Raw genomic sequence first — 16,732 nt, forward strand, 5'->3', positions numbered from 1 at the left:
CTCCCAGCTGCCTTTATTTCCTCTATCATTTCTTTTGTCCCTCTAAACGCTGCCTTTTCTATCCTGACTCGCATCGCTACTCACCAAATTGGCTCTGCCTCTGCTACATCAAAGAATCTTTCAACATTTTGTGGATTCAAACTCCGCTTCCTATCTCTTTCCTCTTGCCCTTTTTTTTGGGGGGGGAAATCTTTGTGCAAAGTTTTGCTTTTGATACCATCTCCATTTTTCTTTGTTGTTCCTCAACCCAGATAAGTGTTGTGCTGCCCCTTTTTCAAAGACATTTCTCCGATTTGTACACATTTACACACATCAAGCTGTGTGAGAACAGCCACACGGTGTTTGAACAGAACACAAAAATATACATGTCACCACATCAAGGCTAGGATACATATGCCTGTGAAACAGAAAACACAGGCAAACAAAGAACGGAGTCTGGTTTTGTTAGTAATGGTGTGTGCATGCTCAGGGCGTAGTTTGCAGGGTGTCACTTGGACTCGGTGGGTTTTCTCGTGGATCACAAAGGAGGAGCAGCCTAGAGGGAGGCCCCTCTGCTTTTCATTGAGAAGAATAACCCAGCCTACACACAGACACAAATATAAAATGCAGTGGTTTTCAGTGCAAACTTGAACTCTCATAAAATCGACCAGTCCAGTGCTATAAGTGCCTGTTGAAAAGTTTCACTTGTCTTGAGCCTCTACAGTAGCTTGAAGTACATTTGTCCCAGACACCCCCTTCAGTCCGACTTCTTTTAACCCCGCCATATTCCGCATGTAATCATGCTAATACACTGTTGATGGGCTCATTGAAAACCACCAAATAACAAAAGCTGTTTTCCCATTGACTTTCACACAGTGAAAAGAGACTTTCTCATGCTGTCTGCATTGACGACAGTCGGCCAAACTGAGTCATAGAATAAATGGAGAGTTGATGGGTGAGCTGTGTGTATGTGAAGGCCAACCATTACATCTTTTTTCTGTCTGAATGTGTACGTGCACACTGCGATTAAATGAGAGCAGTTGTGGGATGGTGAGATTGTCCATGTGATTGTATAGTGTGTGTATCTGTGTGTGTGTGTGTGTGTGTGTGTGTGTGTGTGTGTGTGTGAAGGAATCCCGGCTGCTTCAATGGAGTAGGTCATACGGAAAGACCTGAAGGGGGATTGGGGAGGGGGTTGGAGTTACCCAGTAACCTCTGCCTGCTGAACAGACAGAAGTGCAACAGAAGAAAGAGAGACCGAAAGAGAGAGACAGAGGAGGCCTGAAGGGAAGACAGCATGAGTTTGGTGTCAGAAAAAGGTCATACAACAAGTTCGGGAATTTATTGAACGTAATGTGTGTGAGCGTGCATGCGTGTGTCTGTGTGTGTGTGTGTGTGTGTGAGTGTTAGTGTGTGAGATGCGCGGGAACTTTACCCCATGCTAAAATCATTAGCGCCAGAAAAACAGTTATCACAGCTTGTTGACTCAGCCGAGCCTCTCTGTCACCATGGCTTCAGTGTGTGATTGTGAGTGTGTGTTGTGTTTGAGTGGGAGCTGGTGTTTATTCAGGAGGGAGTTTGAAGTTTAACTTTGCTTTTAACTGCCTATTTATGAGGGCTGTCTCCTTCTTATGCACGTGTACCATTTCCCGACCAATCTTTGGGGTTTATCAACATCATCACGACACAACTATATTAAACTACTAATGCTGTTTCCATTTAATAGATCTGTAAAGATTACAGATTTGTTTTTACGGACCTTACTTTTAAAATGACACAACTCAAGAACATCAAACAATGTCAGCAGTTTAATTTCTTGTCAAGACTGAGGACTATTGATGCCATATTTGAAAATTCTATTGTAAATTGCAATAACATTACAATTTACAGACAAATTTATATATGGTGTATGATCATTAACCCCTCACCCTTCATGATACCGTACCATCTCCTCTCTCTCCCCCTCACTCTTTGCTGATAGATTATTCATGCCTTGCTCTATATCCCAGGGAAAAGACCAAAGTGATCGGATTCCCATTGACCCCTGATGCTATGCTTTCATTCATAGAGATGTAGGGATGAAAGAGAGGGGGGAGCAAGTACGTTGCTCTACATGCTATAAATTATAGATTTTCATTCACAGAAAAGGGGAAAAGGGGGAGATGAAAGAGAAACATGATGTATAGTCTTTATTTATTCATTTTTCAGGATCTTTGGTACATTTTCTATGTGAACCATCCAAGTCCAAACTATTTAGTTTTTATTAGTAGTATTATGTTAGTTTTTATTATTGTATACATTATTATTTTATACATTTTTGTAGTCACATGAAGTACAAATATGAATCATTTGTTGCTAACGGGTTTGCGAATTTGAAGAGCTGCTTCCTTTCCCTTTTTGACATTATTATTGGCTTGTTAGGCTAAATAGCAATCTCACATCTTTTTTGTTGCTGGAAATGCCTCTTTGTCTTAATTTTGGAGTAAACTTCACGTTTAATTGTTATAGGAAAAATTAGTGCCTTTTGTTCGCTCATGCCAAGTTCACAGATTCAAACCTGCGACCTTCCATTGACAACACTGCCTCTGTTTGAATCAACTCACGTTCAGTTCTAGTGACTTTGTAACAACTCTGCTACTTGGGGCGACATTCCGTGCACGCAAATGCCAATTTATTTGAGTGTGCCTCATGTGAAACAAATACTCGAACCCGTTTTCCACTCCTCACACTTTCCTGCTTACCTCCACCTCCCAGGTTTTATACCAACCGAGGGGGAAGGTGTGCAGAGCCTGAACAAGAGAACACAAGAAAAGAAAGAGAGGGAGTAAGAGGGGAGAGTAAAATCAATACAGGCTAGATTACATTAGCAGTCATGAAAGTGGTTATGTCTACAAGAAAGAGAGGAGAGGAGGAGAAAAGAAAATAGCGGTTGGAAGGAGAGGGAGGAAAGAGAGGGAGAGAGATTTGACATTAGCGGATCAGGTAGAGTTGAGAGGTTTTAGAGGGTCAGCTTGGCTCTCTCTTCTTAAGTCTAATTAAGACAATAAAAGCTGAAACCTGTCAGATGAAGGGGTAGGTGTGTGTGTGTGTGTGTGTCTGTGTGTGTGTGTGTTTGTGTGTGTGTGTGTGTGTGTGTGTGTGTGTGTGTGTGTGTGTGTCTGTCTGTCTGTCTGTCTGTCTGCCTGTCTGTGTAGATGCCAGATTCAAACACTTTGGGAATTTGAATGGCTGTTTGATAGCCTACAGTAGTGAATAAAAGGGGGAGGCATGTGTGTTTTGGGGATTGATCAAATGATAGAACTGGAGATGGAGGGAATAGGAGTAAAATTAAACAGTCTGATATAAAAAGAATAATTAATTCAAAACTAGGGTGGGTATGTGTGAGAGATTGTGTAGCTGCCTCTGCCAGGTTGATGGGAGATCCAAATGAGGTGTGAAAATGGAACGGAGGAGACGAAGACGAAGCAATGACAGGAGGAAGACTAGGATTCCCTCATCAGTCTCTCTTTTTTATTATCACTCTACCGCCTTGAGTTTTAATTACAACACCCATTTCAAAAAAGACCTGTTAATTATTCACATCGCCCTAATTTCTCCTTTTCCCTTTTCTTTCTGTCACCGCCTTCTCCTTGTGAACACACTGCTGGTCGTTTTACAAGAAGAGATAATTGCATGTCCCGCCGTAGGGCCTAATACTAATGAACATGTGTTCAGATTTTTGTGTCTGAATGCAAATAATTGCTCGATCCTGTCTTCAGGTTCTGCACAGATTAGAAACCCACAGAATTGAAGCCAGTTGCAATTGTGTCAAGAAATCGCTTTCGGTTCATCTTGCAAGAATTAAAGAATAGTATTTGCACATAGCTAAAGCCATGAATTCTTCATGCATGTTTTCTCATATGTAACATTAATGATGATGTCTAAATTGTAAATATTGCCACTGCTTATGTAATCAACATTTATTAACTATATAATCAAGGGCTAATATCATTTGGATTGATTTTAAACCACTATCAAAATAAATCATCTCTGATATTTGCCAGGCTAAATTAGCTCTTCCTCTGAGGTCGAAGCCTCATCCACTGAATCTGCCCGCTTCATTCATATGCTGCTCTAAGTATATAGTAACAGATGAAAAATGTATGTTGTTTGGGCTGGGGCATCCTGGGGGCTTTCATTCTTCGATGAATGAGCGGAAGGCTGTATGGACGTACGACTGAATGGATAGATAGCCCTAATCCTGGAGGTGACCTAGATTTGAAACCCCTCCTTCAGCAGATTAAATTGTCGACCTGTCTGTCAGACAGTGTGAGTGCATGTTGACACTGTCCTGAGAACAATAGGCTCTTTAATGAGTGATGCTGCTTGGGTCGGCATCAATTATCCTAATACTGCACGCGTGTCAAACGGTACGATACGAGCCAAACAGAAGCTACTGACAAAACATGGAGAAATGAAAAAAGTTGGACACGTGGAGAAGGACTTTGGTTCAACCTTTTCACACCGACTCCACTGCCGACTTGAATGGGTCAATATTGTTCCTAACCTGGGTTTAAAGTAGTGCTGCAACTAAAGATCATTTAATTATTGCTTAACCTGCAGATAATTGTATTTTATTAATCAAATAATTGTTTAGTTTATAGAATGTCAAAAAACATATTGAAAAACACCACCCAAAATTTCCCAGAGCCCAAGGTGACGTCTTCATATTGGTTATTTTATCTGACAAACTGTCCAGAATGTTACAATGATATAAAACAGAGAAAAGTAGAAGGTCTTAACATTTGGGGACCTGAACACAGTAAATATTTTCCTTTTTTGCTTGAGAAATACCTTCAATGACCATTCATGTTGTTATGATGATGATGATTAAATGGCTAATTGTTTTGGTACTAGTTTAAAGTGTCTAACAGTGCTCAACTTTAATATGAAATGGTGGTTTCATATTTGGTTTTTATAAGTACTGTAGGATGGTGGTGACATGTAAAAACCTAAATTTTACTGACAGACGTGCTTGAATATTACTCTAAATTGTAGGTTATACATAAACATTTTAATAGGGGTGGTTATGGCTCAGGAGGTAGAGCGAGTCATCCACCAACTGAAAGATTGGTGGTTCGAGCCCTGGCTCCTCCGCTCCACATGTCAAAGTTTTCTTGGGCAAGATACTGAACCCCTACCATGAGTATGTGTGAGTGTGTGTGTGTGTGAATGAATTTGTGTGCAAATGGGTGAATGCAGCATGTAATGTAAAGCGCTTTAGGTGGTCGATAGGTGCACCGCGCTATATAAGTGCAGTCCATTTACCATTTAATAGGGTGAACTAATAAAAATTAAAAAAAATCCTATAAAATAACAACACTTCGTGGCACCTGCTTTGTTGAATCTCTGGTTTAAAAATTTCAGCGACATTTCAGTGATGAACTGGACATCTGGTATAAGTCTACAGTGTAGCAGGGAAGTGTATGGACCTATGTCTTTGTAAAAGCTGATGGAAAGTTCTGAACCGAAAATGGCAGCGATTTATGAAAAGGTCAAACACAGGTTGACTCTCAGGAAGCACATGACATTTACAGAGACATATTGCCCACATTCAGAGCTTCGTAACTCAAGAAGAAGAGTGCCCAATGAATACTGCAAACAAACACTTAACAGCATACAGTAGACATAAAAAGTGAATGTTACTAAACACAATATACACACGGACAAATCCAAACAGCACCTCGGAGACGGAACTGAAAGATTTAGATGAGCAAGGTCTGGGGGGGGGGGGGAAATCCCTTTTACTCCACAAATTCAAGGATCATTTGCACTCCCATTCAGGCTCTTATTTTACCCCACCCCACCCCATCCCCCCCACCACCATTTGGGCTGAAAAGAAATATGGTGGGAGGGGCTTTCCTGCACTTACAAGTTTGCGCGAGCGTGTGTGTGTTTGTGTGTCTTTGAATGGGTGGGTGCTGGTGTGTGTGTGTGTGTGTGTGTGTGTGTGTGTGTGTGTGTGTGTGTGTGTGTGTGTGTGTGTGTGTGTGTGTGTGTGTGTGTATTTGCTTGATTGTGAGTGGACTGGACAATGGGAGGATTGTATGTGATCTATATTCATGTGGCACAGATTCGGTGGCCATGTGCACACACAGCAGGCTGGGAATGATCAGACAGAGGAAGAAGGGTTGATAGAAATCATCCAGAGAAAAGTCAAAAAGGAGATTTATAGAGAGATAAAAAGCATAATCCATTTTCTGGTTGTTAGACACCTTAGAAAGCTGAAAACCTGGAATTAATCTTTCTAGTCCTCTTCAGTTATGGTGTTTTACAAAACATAAAATGGTGCAAAATGAGATCAGAGGTAGTTAACTGTCTGTGCATTAGTGTGATGTATTGTGTGTAATGATTTTTCCTGTTTGCATTACACTTTTCATGCAGGTTGAATCTACATCCTCCCGAGAATACCTTGTGAAGAGCTCAAAGATTTTTTTTTCTCACATGGATGTACAAGGTGCTCCTGTAGGGGTGGCTGATAGTTTAATTAGATGCATAACTATTCCCCAGATGAGCCAGTCGTGGCAGTGAAAGAGGCAGTGCACTGATTACTTTTCCAAGAGCAGAGCAGGGTAGAAAGTAAGGAAAAGAAAGCGAGAGAGAGCTATGGAATGAAATGAGAATCGACACTCGTAGCAAAATAGCACAAGTGTGCCTGTTTGTTCTGATAACGCAGGTTTAACTTGCAGCTATACTCTGAAGAAAAGGAGTGTAGAGAGAGAGAAAGACGGAGAGAGAGAACGACTGATGATGAGAAATAAAGGGAGAGGCAGCCAGAACTCCTTGGTAACCAAAGCACAGAGGAACAGAGGGGCCGGTCCTACACCCCTCCCGCTGTGTGTGTGTGTGTCTCTCTCTCTCTCTGAGGACTGGACTGCCTAAGGGAGGAGTGGTGGTGGTGGTGGTGATGGGGGGAGTGGTGGACCGTGTGTATGTGTGTGTGTGTGTGTGTGTGTGTGTGTGTGTGTGTGTGTGTGTGTGTTTAGAAAGACAGATAGGAGTAGAGGCTCATTGTCAGCGTAGTAGACGCTCACACACTCTCAGCCGGGTAGTGAGAATGTGAGCGGAGGAGAGCCAGCGCCAGCACTCCGTCGTCCCGTCTTCTGTCTTATTCCCTGGATATTGTGCCTCATTAGGGCACTTGTTTTTCAAGTGAGAGACGCAAACACTCAACGGGAATAATGGTGTTTATTGGGACCTCGTTAAAATCTGTGATTAAATACTTCAAAAGGAAGGGTAAGGTATTTTTACTTCTGTTCATTGCTGTTTAATAATGTGTGTTTTAAGTGGTTTGGACATATTTTCCCACATTAAAACTAGAACAAGTGAACAGCAGTTAGTTAGAATTAACACTGAATTAGTTTCCCAGTCTTGTTTTGCATCATTTTGACAGGGATAATATAAGGGGTGTGAGTGCTTGAATTTTCCTACAGCTTTCAATTTGTTTCCGCTATTTTAACTAACCAATTTCATCACCTCATTAAGGCTTTTTCTGTATCAAAAGTGGAACTATAGCAGCCTTAATGATATGTAAATAATTATACATTACAACTAATAGTTTCCTGTGGGTGTACTACCTCCTCTGCTGCCTCTGCTGAGCCTAGACACAACCCTCTGTTTCACCCTGTTACCAGGTAACGACTGGGCCAAGACTTCACAGAGCTGACAACTATTAGCAGTAAATGCCCCGGCAGCATTTGTAAAGGTGGCAGCTGGAGGCACTTAAAATCACAACTACTTTATTTAGGTATAAAGTTTTTTTAGCCAACCTGAGCTTGGTATTAAAGGAAGCTATACTATCTCTCTGTACGATGAAGGCTAAGAGGATTTGTTAATGCTCCAAGGTTATTATTTAATCAAGGGCTGTGTATTAGGCAAGTAAGGAAGTTCTGTTTGATGCAGGGCAAGCTGTTTGTGCAAAATCTAATCTCAGGTATATTTATAGCCTGTGTGTGTATGCGTGTTGAAGTCAAGGCTGAGGTGGTGATGTTAATCATTAGCTCAGCGTTTCTGTACTTCTTATCTTGCCATCTTGCACAGGCCTGCACTTTGCTCCTCAGTTGAGCACCTTGGCGCTCCACTGCAGTCCGGTGCTTTTATTTTGCAGGAGGATGTACTGTAAACGCCTAACTGAGCACTACTCGCTTTCAGTGGGTGTCAGTTTGGATCAATTAGTCCATGTCACCAAGGGATCGAAGCTTTTCTTGGTCTAAGGTTAAGATTGGTCTTTCAGGGGACATTGTCTATATTGTACCATTTAAAATGTGACAGGTAGAAAACAGTTTGTTTTCAGATTTTACATGATCAAGAGAGCCTGTAAAGAGGCTTATTTCCTCAAATTAACTCTTAATTGTGAGGATTTTACACATTTTTATCCCTTTTGAGGAGCATAATTTTCTTTGTGGGCCACAACTGACCAAATCTTTCTTTGTATAGGAATAATGAATGGTATATATTTAAAAAACTAACCTGAACCGAGGTCATGTTGACCCTTATGAAACACAGAAAGTTGTATTATGCATGATAGTTAATACTTAATGTTGGTTGGGGGGACTAGGGACCCAGTTCACGATTAACATAGATACTGTCAATACAGTCTGATCACTGTTATTAATCATTACAGATAATACCCACGGCATTCATATGTGCGCTTGCAGATGTTTTTTCCAGTGATTACTGTATGCAGCCTTTTTCATTTTTATCTCTAATGCACCTTGTGGGTTGTTTGTATCTTTCCGAGTTCTCAGTGGCCTGTTTGCCCTCAGTCTGTGTTTGTTAATGGGCCTAGGGAGAGCTGAGATGTCAATTGACAGGGATTAGGGGGCTTCTGAAAGACTTTCGCGCCATAGTCCTGTGTGTGTGTGTGTGTGTGTGTGTGTGTGTGTGTGTGTGTGTGTGTGTGTGTGTGTGTGTTTGTGAGAGAGAGTGTGAGTGAGATGAGGGGCTAGGGGGTATTGTGGCACTGAAAGGCCTGATGTGGAGCCTGATGCAGAAGGACAATACAGGCTTTGTGTCCATAGTCCCCATGTCCTTGGTCTGCCTATAGCCTGACTGAGGTCTATTCAAACCCCATAGTCAGAAATGGGGGGTGGGGGAGGGCTACCTGTGCTGAGTGAGTGTGAGAGAGCAAGAAAATTTAAAATTGGGTTTGAAAGAAATTGAGTATTTATAGTCCTTATTTGGCCAGTCAAAGGATTTAAGGGTGTGCTCTTATTCATACAGAAGCTGGGCATGGCTGTGCCTTGCTCAAGGGCATATTGTGATATGCCCTTATTTTGAGGTGGATTCAAACCTGCTGCAAGCCTAACGTTATCATATACTGCTACGACTAAACCGTGTGTAAGTGGGGTTTGTGGTAATGTGGTATGTGTAGCCTTGTGTGTTGGTCTTGTGCAGATCTCCAGTCCAAACTTGTTGTCAGGCAAGTTTTGCCTCATGATGTTTTTGATTGATTATTCTGACCAGTGCCAGCACAAGACAGCATGTGTAACGACATGGGTAGACCACAGTGACCTTTGGGTTTTTTTTGGCATATAATACACCATTAACAATTAATCCAAAAACATAATCTGCAGATTAGTTAATAGAGAAAATAAACGTTTATTGCAGCCCTAAAGAGGTTGATTCAATTGAGATGGCTACCAATCAGTCACGAACATATGCTACAGTCGTATTGCCTGAGGTGGTACACCTCACCCATATTGTGTTGTAATAGTGTCAAGCAAACAAGCACTGTTTGAACCCGGCTTGCTGTCTATGTGTGGTATTTGTAGTCTTACGAGACTCAGCATGCAGCAAATGCAAATGGGACATTTCAGAGTAGTGGCAGAAGTGAAAAAGGAGAGAGCAGAGATAGAATGATGATGGAAGAAAAAACTCAAGAAAGTGTTTGGTGACGGAGTGAGGAGGAACATGAATAAACACAATGCCCCCTCTTCTCAGCTGGAGAAGCAATTAATAGCCGCCCATTCCTCAAAGAAACGGTAGAGGCAGACATTAAGGTGCTATTAGTTACCAGCAGCGGCAGGAAATTGCACACTGCACTGTCCCCTATAAATCCATCTATAAAACTATGATCAACATTGCTGTACTCATTAGGTTGCAGACCTCTTATGGTCACATATAAGTAAAGTTGGACTGATCACTTAAGGGCTTTTTAAAATGCTCATTGTTGAAGCCTGTCAGGAGTTTTTTGGGAATCAAAGCAATTACACATTGTATCACACTTTCCCCACCGACTAATTTGCAGTCGTACGCCCGCACCCTGTTACCTCTACCTCGGAGGCTTCCGTCCTCCCCCGACACACACACTCGGCATGCATTCTACTATGGCTCATTAGCACCTGTGAAAAAACCCTCAAACAAAAACACTCCACACACTCCCAACCCTTTTTCATGACCCATCCCCTTCCTCCTGGTTCCTCCAGACTTCTCCCTCTCTACCAGGCAGATGGACATGTTGTTTTGGTCACGACAGACACACACAGATAGCGGCCTTGACTAACTTTCGGCTGTTTAAATGGAAATAGTACTAAATCCACGATCACCAACTTTGGCTTGGATTCGCTCACTTGGTAAGCCTTAATTTTGGGTGGTGTGTGTGTTGTAATAAATTGATATTAGAATCTCAGCCATTTACTACAGCGGCTTACAAATGCCACATGAGAATAAACCCTTATTTATACTTATTACTTAATCAATCATGCCTGGTTGAGAGAAGTGCTCTAGGAATTAAAAAAGTTATAAAGAATGAGATAAAATGTGTAATTTTCTCCGTTTCGTGGGATTTCATTCAACTTAACTAGTTGTGTATGTTGTGTTCCGTGATGTGTCACCTGACTTTGAATGGTGTTAAGATCTAGCTTGAGGTTAAACCCACTGAATGAGTGCTACTGAGATATTTAATGTACTGTATATAGAACGCGTATACAATGACAAACAGCTTTGTTTCTTGTTAGAAGTGTTGTCACAAAGATTTACTGTTTTTTAAATGGACTTACTCTGCCTTAATAAGAATAAGGTACCCTGCTTGATATCTTCTGGTCAGTGTTTCCCTCCAAGTTGTTTCAGTAAGTTTGTCGCTCTCCCTCTGAGGTGTGTGGCCTACTAACTGAGCAATGTCTCAGATAAGTGTCATGCTGTTGGTGTGGAGACTGACACCTCGATACAAAGCACCTCGCTCTCCTTCCCCTTCCCCTTTCCTCTACAAATATAAACAAACCCTTTCTAAAGCCAGTTCTACTTGGAGAGGACATTCTCCGATCCATTTTTTTTTTTAAATTTGACAACAATAGTGTTCTGTAGAAGATGAATGATGCAGAAAAGTATCCTTCAGGGGATCCACTACGGTCAATAAAGTTTGAAAGATAACGTAAGATAAAACTAATTTCCATAACCTGCTCTGTGTGTCTCTGCAGCGGTGTCTAACCTGGATGAGGAGAGCAAGTGGACAGTTCATTACACGGCTCCGTGGCACCAGCAGGAGAACGTCTTCCTACCAGGCAACAGGCCACCCTGCGTAGAAGACCTGCACCGTCAGGCCAAAGTCAACCTCAAGACCGCCCTGCGAGGTAAGGATCATTCAAAACGGACCACTAACCAAACTTAAACAGGATCCAGCATGACCACAGAAAACATCAGGGTTAGAGGAATCAATTGGAAGGCGCTGCGAGAAGGTGTTCCCTGTGTTTGATGAATATTAACAACATTAGGAGTGAAACCACACATCCTTAGCCAGCAGTCCACAGCTTGAGAATTTATTAGCCACTTCGTACATGTTGACTGTTTTACAGCCCTAGTCTAATCATCTGTAAAAAAAAATATATATATCTGTTGGTTACATAGAGGAATTCAAATCATTTTTTGTTTAGTTTATTTATGGTTTCAAACCCTGCTTAAAAAAGGGTCAGTATACAATTTGGTTTTCATTATCAGTTAATCTACAGATCATTTTTGGGATTGATGGATTCATTACTTGGTCTACATAATGTCAGATAGTGGGGAAAATGTCCATTACAATTTCCCAGAATGCAAATCCAATCCAATCCAAATGCCCAAGTTTATTTTTTGTTGACAAGTGACAGTGACGATTAATCGATTATCAAACCGGACCAAATCCACTAATCGCTACAACTCAAGTGTTCAAGTGTTTCAGTGAAATTCTAGTTCAAATCCCAGGGGTCAAATCCCAGAATTTCCCTATCAGGCGAATCAACCAAAATGTACACACTGACAAATATCACTCGTGGGAATGTTGCTAGATACCATCACACCAGTCACTGCGAAGTCCTGGCATCAAGGTGAAAACCCCGGCATAAAATGTTTGTCCACAGCACTGTAAAAATGTCTGAACTCGTAATTTGTCTTTAGCCAACAACACGACAGTGTGAGATCCTCTTCTTCCTGTTTGTCCAGTACACTTAGACGAGAATAGATACAGCCTTGTTGTCAAACAAACATGGGGATACAAGTCACAACAACTTGCAACTTTCCCATAACAGGAAGTGGGAATACCAGTAAATACTGGCACCTGTTTTGCATTTTCACCCATTTCTCAGATAAGGATTTGAGAGGAAGGTATGAGAAAAGGCCTAGAAGGGTGTGTGTGTGTGTGTGTGTGTGTGTGTGTGTGTTACAGTAAAAGGCTTGTTGTTTACGTGCTGGGCTGGCCTTGTGTGTCAGCAGATAAAAAAGACACTGAGATAAAGGGAGAAAGAGAGATAAATGGGGAAGAGGCAAAAGCCTTAGTCACCTGCTCAAACACCCACCCACGCACTCACACACACACACACACACACACACACACACACACACACTCATGCACACACACACAGACACACACACAGGAGGTTTTCTTTGTCTTTCCCATTGTTTAACCCCTGTGCTGTTTGCTGTTGCATATTACTTCCTATAATATTGATGTTGCTAGGTACGCAAACATATAAACACCACCTGGAAGGTGGGAGTAATGCAACCCCCCCCATCCTGTCACCTTCCCTGCATCCTGTCATCACCACCCAGCCCCAGGGGTTCTAACTGAAAGCCAACAGGTGTCCAATGGGAGCACCTGTGCTTTCCATTGGAGTCTTGACGTGTGTTTTAGCTCTTAAATTCCTGCTCCACTCCCAGGAAGCTGAGAGTGGGGGTGACACACCTAGTTAGAGCCCAACCTTAGGGATATAAATTTAGTCCTTTAATAGTAATGACAGTTTTATTTAACATTATCTCCAATTACAGTGATACAGCTATCTCTGAGGCAATTAAACGTCAGTGATTTACTTATGAATAATAGACTCTTTTACATGTAACGAGTCATTAAATTCAGTGCCCACAGCATGACCATTGCGAGGTACATGAGTCTGCTTTCTGCTCTGCAAAGCAGAATAATCAATAACCAGTCAGATGGCAACGTGCACGCTCTTTGTTCCTCTCACACACTCACGTGGGGTTTAAGCTTGTGTTTAGCACCAAAGGTTTTGCAGGCAGCTCATGAGTAACAGAGAACGTGCCAGCAGGTCGAAATACATCAGGGAAGTTACATAACAGACGTATGATTATTGTATAATATCCCAAGAAATGTCCACAAGTTTAATCAATGATGTAATTCCAGTGATAACTAGGGGGCACTATTTTATTTGACATTGTTAATTTATGCCGGAAGGCTCTGAATAAAAGAAATATTTTTATACTGCCCTCTGAATCCAAGTTAAGTCTGACCGAGAATTGGAGACAATTCACCAGTATAATCATCATCATCGGCCTCATGTGTAGCATTGAAAATTAAGTTGACTAACTTAAAGAAAAGTTGCACAAGAAATGCTGATATGTGCTGGCTTGAACACCAAGGAAGAGACATACAAGTTCATAGGTTCCCTGCTAAGTGGCGGACACATAACCAGGATCAAATTATGTTTGAAAAATATTTTTTGTGGTTTATGACAGCTTACTCAGGCTCCAAATAGGTGCAGTGTTTCACTTTTAACATTACATTGCACCACCATTTCAGTGACTATCTTATGTGCATTTCCGGTGTCTGTTCAGAGCACGAATACAGATATAGATACATTACACCCTGTTCATATAATTCTGTTATTTTTATGCACAGCGTCATTCATTCTTTCTGCCTCTCCTCCCTGGCTTACCCCTCCCTTCAGTTCTGCCTAGCAACAGGCAGCTCTCAGCTCATCAGAGCTTATTTCTTTTATCAACCGTCCCCGATCATGCAAGACCAATCATCTTAACAGCTCCGCTCCCCGTCCTCATCCTCATTATCATCATGCTTTCCAGATCCCTTCTTCCACACCGCTGCCACATCAGTTTGTTGTTACAGTAGCTATGTCTGCCAACCCCATTAGGACCCATTAACTGACAGTATTATACATGCGCTGGTGTGTCTCTCCGTAGAGATGGGCTGTAATTAACTATGGAGATAAATGGCACATAAAAGGGATCAAAAGCTGCATCGTTGAGGTGCTAGGCTCAAGTGATGTGCGTGTGCTTCGGTGCACATATGTAATTCACCGAAAGCGGTTTTGGTTGTGCATCGCATACCGAATAAATACCCAAGATGAGGGATAAAAGACTGGCCAGGAGGGTTTTTACATTTGTATGAATGACACATAAGGAAACACAAAAAAGACTCATGCATGCTTATCTGCTTCATTTAAATGGATACATGTAAGGTTTCCCCTCACGGGTTGTCAGGCTTCTTTATCCTGCAGGCTACAGGCTCCATTAAAAGCAGAGAGAATTCACCGCTGTGTGTTTTAGTTGGTGCTTCAGAAGTAACACTGCTAATATAATTAGCTGTTAAAACTCTAGAGAAAGGACACACTATCAGATATATTAGCGGAGAGTGAACGAGGGAGATGATGTGCTAAATGCCCCGGGAGAAAGGGGGGATAGAGGAGAGGGGGACAGTTCTGCCATCTGTGTGTGACAGACTGAAACTGATACCCCCTCCTCTGGTTTCAGACACATACACATTCATTTATAAACTCTCGTCTTATCACACACACACACACACACACACATGCATCACAACCACATAACAGCAGGTGGTGACGAGAGGAGGTGTGAGCAGCACTTGGCAGCGCCCAACCGGGACTGCACTCCCATGACCGACCGACCCACACACACACACACACACACACACACACACACACACACACACACACACACACACACACACAAAACCGTACTCTATATCTTGTAAAGTGAATACTTGTTACACAGCTATGTCTTAAAAAATATTTCACACATCATTTTTTCAGCATTATTATTGGCCGATTTATTCTGAGTACTTTATCCACAAATTAGCCTGTGTGTGCGATGTACGTAGTGCATTCCTTGAGATCGGTAGAGCAGGCGTTTGTAGTGATCCTTGGGTGTGTTGAAATAGTCAAAGGGCAAAGTACATAATGAGGTTGTATGATTAATTGACTTCTGATAATATGTTTGTTTCTCCAAATGGTAAAAATTGTTCTGTATCACAGTCTTCAAAAGCTGTGTTCTCAGATGGGCTGTCTCATGACAAAATCTTATCAAATAGAGACTTGTGTTCATAATGGCTACCTATTAAATCCAGTTTGAGCCCAAAATCATAGCTATCAAATCTCTGTTTTGTCTGTAACACGTTTCTTGTTCTCTGTCTGTCTCCAGAATGCGACAAGCTGAGGAAAGATGGTTTCCGGAGCTCCCAGTACTACTCCCAGGGTCCTACCTTTTCAGACCCAATTCAGTCCACCAGCAGCCTGCAAGATGATGAGGATGATGAAAATGACAAGAAGGTATTGTTTTGCACAGCGCGTGTATAAAAACAACTAAATACATATAAATACTTAACATAAGCACACAGCTGTCTAGGTATTACATTCAGTGGCGCTGCATGCGCAGCCACGTGCTGATTCAGCAGCATGGCAACTCACCTCCAGTGATTTAAATAGTATCAGCCTGCCCTCTAGTGGTTGTAAATGGAAATAACACATTTTCTCTGAACCTCAATCTCTTGACGGCTACTTTTCAGCTTTAGCTCTGTCTCCTCTCCCATTTTGACTTTCTGATTTGTAAAATAATATCAACCCTATGGTTTTAAGAGGTATAGGTCCAGTTCAGTTTTAATTACAAAGGATTTTAGCCAAGTTTTAGCCACTAAACTTCTTCCACATTATGATAATCGGTAAAATCAGATTGTGGGATATTTGATTGGGATCAGTGGAACATTAAGACCCAGAACTAATTTAACAGTCGCTATTTCATGAAAAAGTAGAGTTGAATTGAATGTTCAACTCATTCGGTTTTTTATTTTTTCTCCTTCACTGCCTCTTCCTAATTTTTCAGGCGGAGCTAAACATGTATAGAGAAAATAAACACTTGCTCACTTTTGTTGTTATTCCAGTATACGTGTCTCTTCTGTGGGTGGGCCTGATGTTTGTCTAATGTCACAGTACAGTAATTTAATGGGAGGGCGATGGCTGGAGAGAGACAGAGAGAGAGAGAGAGAGAGAGAGAGACAGAGATGAAGAAAGCAGACAGGGTTAGAAAATAACAAGAAAATGAATCAGAGACAAAAACTATTATTTTTTGCTCCTTTGTCTGGCAGACCATTATTGTGAAGTGAAGTGTAGATGGTTTGACAGCCCGATATGCCTCCTCCTCCTCCTCTCCTCATTTTCATGTCTCGCACACAAACATTCACACGTGATATTTGAGGTCC

The 16,732-nt window shown here is 41.7% G+C and overlaps 1 protein-coding gene across 5 annotated transcripts in view; it reads left to right on the top strand.

Moving 5' to 3' along the window:
* nhsl1b (NHS-like 1b) overlaps positions 1 to 16,732 on the top strand; it is a 110,750-nt gene that overhangs the window by 77,194 nt on the left and 16,824 nt on the right. For 4 of the 5 annotated variants that reach the window (XM_040125252.1, XM_040125253.1, XM_040125256.1 and 1 more), the window contains exons 2-3: positions 11,436 to 11,588; positions 15,679 to 15,806. In XM_040125252.1, the coding sequence (XP_039981186.1) occupies positions 11,436 to 11,588; positions 15,679 to 15,806 (281 nt within the window). Of the gene's footprint in view, positions 1 to 7,065; positions 7,255 to 11,435; positions 11,589 to 15,678; positions 15,807 to 16,732 lie in introns of those variants that run through there. The other variant, XM_040125254.1, reaches the window with a different exon arrangement.

This window comes from Xiphias gladius, chromosome 4, assembly GCF_016859285.1.
Source record: "Xiphias gladius isolate SHS-SW01 ecotype Sanya breed wild chromosome 4, ASM1685928v1, whole genome shotgun sequence".
Lineage (NCBI taxonomy): Eukaryota > Metazoa > Chordata > Actinopteri > Istiophoriformes > Xiphiidae > Xiphias > Xiphias gladius.